The sequence below is a fragment of the Drosophila willistoni genome (genome assembly GCF_018902025.1).
Source record: "Drosophila willistoni isolate 14030-0811.24 chromosome XL unlocalized genomic scaffold, UCI_dwil_1.1 Seg141, whole genome shotgun sequence".
NCBI lineage: Eukaryota > Metazoa > Arthropoda > Insecta > Diptera > Drosophilidae > Drosophila > Drosophila willistoni.
Genome location: NW_025814052.1, coordinates 2,763,492 through 2,770,594, shown reverse-complemented (window position 1 = coordinate 2,770,594; position 7,103 = coordinate 2,763,492). Strand labels below are relative to the sequence as shown.

The 7,103-nt window shown below is 35.6% G+C and overlaps 1 protein-coding gene across 1 annotated transcript; it reads left to right on the top strand.

The window, feature by feature from the left end:
• The first annotated feature begins 258 nt into the window (after nt 1–258).
• Nucleotides 259–5,683, top strand: LOC6648252 (protein yellow). The gene is made up of 2 exons (XM_002071152.3): nt 259–508; nt 4,164–5,683. Exons 1-2 carry the CDS (start codon nt 259–261, stop codon nt 5,549–5,551), a joined length of 1,638 nt encoding a protein of 545 aa, XP_002071188.1. The 3' UTR covers nt 5,552–5,683.
• Nucleotides 5,684–7,103: the final 1,420 nt, after the last annotated feature.

The following is a 7,103-nucleotide window of genomic DNA, read 5'->3' as shown; positions in this document are numbered from 1 at the left end:
TATGGCCAACAGTCGTAAACGCGCCACGGTTCACAGAAGAGGATACTACTTAGGGAAGAAAACAAAAAACCAAAAACAGTTAAAACCAAATAAATTGTAACTTCCTTCCCAACTTCATTTCAATTGTCTGGGGGAGCAAACCAATCTCAAAATTCAGTTTATCTTTTTTTTTTTACCATTTTGTGTCGCAAAATTCAGTGTGCATTGTGTAATTAATCAGACTTTCAACTAAGCCAAAAAAAAACTATAAAGCATATCATGCAGAAGGCCTCTGGCTATATCCTGGCGGCAGTGGTGCTAGTGCTCCTACTCCAAGTCCATCAATTGGAAGCAGCCTACAAGCTGCAGGAGCGCTATAGTTGGAATCAATTGGACTTTGCCTTCCCCAACGAAAGGCTCAAGGAGCAGGCTCTGGCCAGTGGTGATTATGTGCCACAGAATGCTTTACCCGTGGGTCTGGAACACTTTGGCAATCGTCTATTTGTCACCGTACCCCGTTGGCGAGATGGTAAGAAAATTGTCTAAATTGAGTTGTACTCTAATTATGGTCATCATTAGCGCCAGTTAATGAAAATGCTTGCTGCCACCTTGTTGATTGATCAATTAAGGTGTTTTAACACACTCCTCGGACTCCGCAATCACACTCACATTACGCATTTGCTTACAAATTGAGTTCGATTCCAAATGATTGCGGGATGGTAGATTGCAGATACGTTTACCCAAATCGATCATTACCAATTTGTGGCCTTAAATGGCAACTAGATTTGCCACAAAAATTTAAAGATAAACAAATTTTATGTTAACGAATGTTGTGCAAAACTTTTCCATTTCGGTTAGATGAGATTGATTTGATTTTATTCGTGTAATTAGTGATTGAATAGTTTTGTTTGGCATGATCGGATATGAAAATAATAGTTGGAAAAGTTATAAAGAGCATTTTTAGTAAACTTTCGGGCCTATAACCTAATTAAGAGCATTCTGGAAACTTTTTTTATGGTAGCTAATTGTAATTCTGAGATTTTGAGCCTAAATTTGCCCATTTAACGTTGACTTAAGTAAAAGAGGTAACTAAAAGAATTTACATTAAGAACTGCTTTGCACAAAGCTTAGATAATTAATTAGTATAGTTAATTTTACTTTTCATAAACCAAATTTTATGTTGGATAACTAAGACTAGAAAGCTCTCGAATGTTTTTATTCTTATATAAAAAGTAAGCAGATTTATTTTAAATCGCGCAAAAGTTCACAAAGTAGTTAAAAATATATATAAATAGAACATCAAAGAAGTTTGCCTGCTATCACTATATAAGTATTACCCATAGAAAGATAATGGAGTCAGAATTCCCAATCCTTAATTAAATTATCAAGACACAGTCGACTTTATATTCTTAGTTTACGCTTAGTAAACTCTTGATAATATCAAATATTTATCAATTTAATATTAACTGGCATAGTATTTTCCTCATTCAGTTTTTGCTTTCATTTAAACAGTTTTGTATTTATTTCTTTAGCATTTCCGGTAGTTTTATCCATTATGCGAATCGCCACACTTTGACACCTCTTTCTCATATTTCGTTTTTGAGCTTTAGCAATAAAAAATAAAAAAAATAAATAAAAAATCGTTTAGGCATCTCTGACCTCTCATAAATCCGGTTGATACATTTGGATTGCATTAACATTTTTAACAATTAACCGTTGTAAAAGAAATACAAACATGCCCACTATACAATGGCATTGAATGGGAGTTACAATATTTTTATATACACATACATATATATATATATATATATATAGATATACAATTTGTATTATAAGCAATTGTGAAGGCTTCCTTTCATGGTCAATAGACGTTAACGTTATACTATGCCATATAATATATATTACCTATACCATGCCGTTATGGAAATGGAAATCCGATTTATAATGGCATTAAACTAACTATGATTAGTTTCTCGTTGTTGATGTTGTTGTTGATTTTTTATTTATTTATTTAAGTGAGAGTGGCCAATGGTAATAAATTGGTTTCCGATTGTTCTGCACGAAATGACAATTGGATTATAATGCTAATGCCAAATTTCGAGGAATGACTAACTCCATAGGGGGGTTGGGGGAGAGATGTTAATGAAATATTACAGCATTTTTTGGGTTTGCCAAAAAATTTTCGAAATCAATTTCATAATCGCTTAAAATATTTGAATATATAGAGAGTTTTGTCATATAAATAGTTTCGTTTATTTCTTCAGAACCTTTTTAACCTTGGCAATGCATAAATTGATCATATCACTCACTCCCTTCACTTTCATTCAATTGAGAGTTGTTTTTGTTGTCCCGAAATTGACAGTTTCTCACATAATCAATAAGAATGGCTTAACACACACACACACACATGGAGACATGTCAGCATTGGTAATTAGACAACAACTAGCGATTACAAATTGAAATTGAGTTCGAGATTGAGATTGCAGTCTCTAATTGGCCAACATCAACCAATGGCCAACAGCCATCATCTGTCCATTCATCCATCTATCCAGCTCATTCATTCAATGGCATGTAATTCATACGATGGATTTATATCTAATGGGGCATACAAAAATCCATCTATGTATATATGTACATACATATATCTTCGCATTCGCATTGGGCAGTTTTAGTTGTTGATGCATTTTGTGCACGCATTAAGCAATTGCATCACGTTTGCAGTTTCAATTTTAATTATCAATTCATTGAATGCACTGCGGCTACTGCCGCATTTAATCCATCCGCTTAGCCAGATGACAATTACATAGTATGCTGCTAACATTTTCATCTAACAATTAAAATCACAAAATATATATGTATATAGAAAGCATATAACAGATAATAAAGGGAAACGAACTAATCCGATGCTCATTCGCCATTAATTGAGACATTAAAGCATTAGGAAAGATATACTTTTACTTGAATTTTGTAAAAAAAAAATGTTCGGTATACCGAAAAATATATATAGAATCATTAAATTGGCATACTTAAAGTCACGTTTTGTAATCTACTTTATTTATTTCACTCAGAAGTTCTAAATGAGAGAGCCAAAACCAATATTAAACTTTCGATTTCGATATTCATAGCATTTCATATTTATTTTAATCTATGTATTGATTGATGATTTCTACCTTCAAGTCAATTTATAGCAGACTGAGTAGTTCTAATAGAAAATCTTCTAAATTACATTTTTATTTTTTTAATGTGATGCAAGAATTTCAATTCCACCAATTTCAAATGATTTTGTCGATATCTAATTTTGTGTCCTGTTCGATTCTGTAACAAATGAATCTTAATGGTTTGACTTTTGTACAGTTTGGTAAAAGCACGAGATTTGCAAGCAGGCTCAGGCCTCAGGTTAACAAGGAATTGAGAAAAACAAATGTCTTATATATTAAGCATTTCATCCTTTTCTTGCTGGTGATCTAAATAAAGCTTCTAGTTACAATGTAGGAAATTCATTAAAAGAAAAGTATGAAGGCAATTCTTAATTTTATTAAGTTAATTTAGCTAAGCTAAGTTTAGAGGCCTCAAAAATATATTTATAGAGACATAAATATATTTATATATCAGTTTTGTAAGAAAATCATTCATGTTAAATGTTGTCTTCAAAAAGAAGAACAAATTGTTAGCTTCCTAGTTATCCTAAATAGTCTTCATATAAATCCCGATAAAGAAAAAAAGTTAATTAAAGTCAATAAACTAAAATGTTAATTGAAAGGCGTTGTTCAGGCGGAAAAAAGCGCTGTCAACACTTTGTCCATATCTACCAAATGTCGATATAGTGATGGATGGCTTAGATATATATATGTATAGCACTGGTGGTAGTAGTTGCAATTGCACTTGTTGTTGTTGCTGTCGTTGTTAAATTGTCTGCAATGTGTGGACGCCCGCAACTGACTTTGGCAATGTTAGCTAAACTGGTTAACTTGGTTAAGATGCCTCGCATTGAGTGTAATTGGAGCGGAAACGGTTTGTCGATGATGTTGTTAACGTTATACACACAGATAGGTGGATGATGTCAAGCCAATGGAGGCTAATGACATCGGAAATTGCACGCGAAATTTGCAACAACATGAATGTGATCATTATATGCCTACTATCTAATATATATACACTATCTTTCTCTTTTCTTCTTTCTTTAGGTATTCCCGCCACTTTGACCTACATCAATATGGATCACAGCGTGACAGGTTCACCGGAATTGATACCATATCCGGATTGGCGCAGCAATACGGCCGGAGATTGTGCAAATAGCATAACTACTGCCTATCGTATTAAAGTTGATGAATGTGGTCGTCTCTGGGTCCTGGATACCGGCACTGTTGGCATTGGCAATACAACAAGAAATCCCTGCCCATATTCGGTAAATGTATTCGATTTGACCACCAACACACGGATACGTCGCTATGTCCTGCCCGTGGATAATACAAATCCCAATACATTTATAGCCAACATTGCCGTTGATATTGGCAAAAATTGTGATGATGCCTTTGCCTATTTTGCCGATGAATTGGGCTATGGCCTGATCTCGTACTCATGGGAATTGAACAAATCGTGGCGCTTCTCGGCCCATTCGTACTTCTTCCCCGATCCATTGCGCGGTGATTTCAATGTGGCTGGCCTTAATTTCCAATGGGGTGAGGAGGGCATCTTTGGCATGTCATTATCGCCCATTCGTTCGGACGGCTATCGCACCATGTACTTCAGTCCCTTGGCCAGTCATCGTCAGTTTGCCGTCTCTACTCGCATTCTAAGGGACGAGACACGTACCGAGGACAGCTATCATGATTTTGTTGCTCTGGATGAACGCGGTCCGAATGCCCATACAACGGCTCGTGTGATGAGTGATGATGGCGTTGAACTGTTCAATTTGATTGATCAGAACGCTGTCGGCTGTTGGCATTCATCCATGCCGTATTCGGCTCAATTCCATGGCATTGTGGACCGGGATGATGTTGGTCTGGTTTTCCCTGCCGATGTTAAGATCGATGAGGATAAGAACGTTTGGGTTCTATCTGATCGTATGCCTGTATTTCTGCTATCCGATTTGGATTATACTGACATCAATTTCCGCATTTATACCGCTCCTTTGGGTCTTCTTATTGAGAATACTGTGTGTGATCTAAGGAATAATGCCTATGGCCCACCAAACTCAGTATCCATACCCAAGCAGGCCAATTTGCCGCCAGCTCCGCCCTTGTATACGAAAACCTATCGTCCGGCCTTGCCTCAGAAACCACATACCAGTTGGACCCCATCGCCTCCTAGCCGGGGCTACTTGCCAGCTGCGGCTGGTGGAGCTGGTCAGGTAATCTCTAGTGTTAGTGTCTCCACCAATACGGTGGGTCCCGCTGGTGTTGAGGTGCCCAAGGCATATGTCTTCAATCAGCACAATGGCCTCAACTACGAGACAAGTGGACCACATCTGTTTCCCACCCATCAGCCGGCGCATTCGCATCAGACCGATGGACTCAAGAGCTATGTGAATGCTCGCCAATCGGGCTGGTGGCATCATCATCATCAGGGTTAAGGAATCGGATCGAGACTGGACTGGAATGGATTGTTTTCGCAATTGGGTTGGCCTTTCTGCAATACATAGATACCTACATACCTTCTACCCTACTATACATATTTAAAAGTGGAAACAAACTTTAATGGAAAATCTTGCGTCATTATCATCATAATGCGTATTTCGTTTTTGTTTAGCGATTTAAATAGGCTTTGTAATTTAGTTTTTTAAATTAAGCGATTAAAAAAAAAAATAAAATAAACAATATAAATTTTTGTTTTTTTTTTCAAATTTGTTTCAATTGTTCGTAAAGCAATTTTACAATTCAAAAATTTAATGGGTTTAATGGGTATTAAGAGCTTACAGATCTATCTGCATTAGATATAGTCAGTCGTTTGTTTGGGTTCAGTATCAAAGAAAAACATTTTAGATAAAAATAAACCAGGATATGCAATTTAATTAAATGAAATATTTTAGTCAATACTTTTTTGAAATGGTATTCTTTGTGTTCATTAAAAATTTCTCCAATATTTCAATACAAGGATTCAATTCAATTCTTATTCGATTTTATGGTCCCCAAAAGTATGCTAATCACAAAGGACTACCTCAACTGTCTCTTCTGCCAGTTTAGAATCAATTGATTTACTTAAAAAATAGCAATAGAAAAAATTTAGAGATCTGTGACTTACTTTTTTCTTTCTACTATATATAATTGTGTAGATGTGAATGATATTAATTTATGGCAAATTTTGTTTTCTTCTTTGACAGTCAATAAAAACAATAGCAACAAACGGCCAAGTCCATCTCTCCAATATGCATCTACCATATGCAAGATTATAACCAATCTGTTTATCAGAGTATCATTTCGATGCCGTACATTAAATATATAACAGTCTAAAAACTCTTTTGCGGTCTAGTCCTGATACTACCCTTTTGGTTCATTTGTCACTTGAAAATGTCATCTAATTATTTTTATTTCACATTAAAAGATTTTACGATCAGAGCCACCAAGTAACAGATGGCGCCACAAGTGCCTAAAATCAGGCAACAGTTTTTTTTTATATTTTATTTCATTTCTGCCCCGAAGAAGAGGCAACACTTTTTTTTGCTTTGTTTTGTAATTTGTGGTGTGGGGCTTGTCACGATCTGAGGCGTTCAAAACTCATTGGGAACTTCAAGGACAATAAGAGGAGCCCGTTTATAGTTTAAATTGCATTATTTATTAAACTAGATACGTCAAAATTTTTATTATGACAAGTAATGTCAAAATATTTTTTTTCAACAAGTTTCGCGTATTGATCGATTATACCTACGATTCATAAGATATTTTTGCATACTTTCTGCACTGTGAAGTCATCTGTCTTGATCTTGCTCTTGGTCCTGTCTCGTCTGTGGCAAAATTCACACATAATTACCAAGTGCCTGAAAGATTGGGGGGGCCCTCATATGATTTATATCAAGTATATATGCAAAGGGAAGGCGTGGCATGCGCCAACCGCAAAACAGAAAATTAAACAACAAAATGAGAAATAAAAAAAAACAACAAAAACAAACTTTCGAAAAACAAACAACA

Excerpts from the sequence above, each read along its gene's own strand:
- LOC6648252 (XM_002071152.3), top strand. The coding sequence starts at position 259 with ATGCAGAAGGCCTCTGGCTATATCCTGGCGGCAGTGGTGCTAGTGCTC. Across the intron at positions 509-4,163 it reads CGTACCCCGTTGGCGAGATG|GTATTCCCGCCACTTTGACC; the intron begins GTAAGAAAATTG and ends TTCTTTCTTTAG.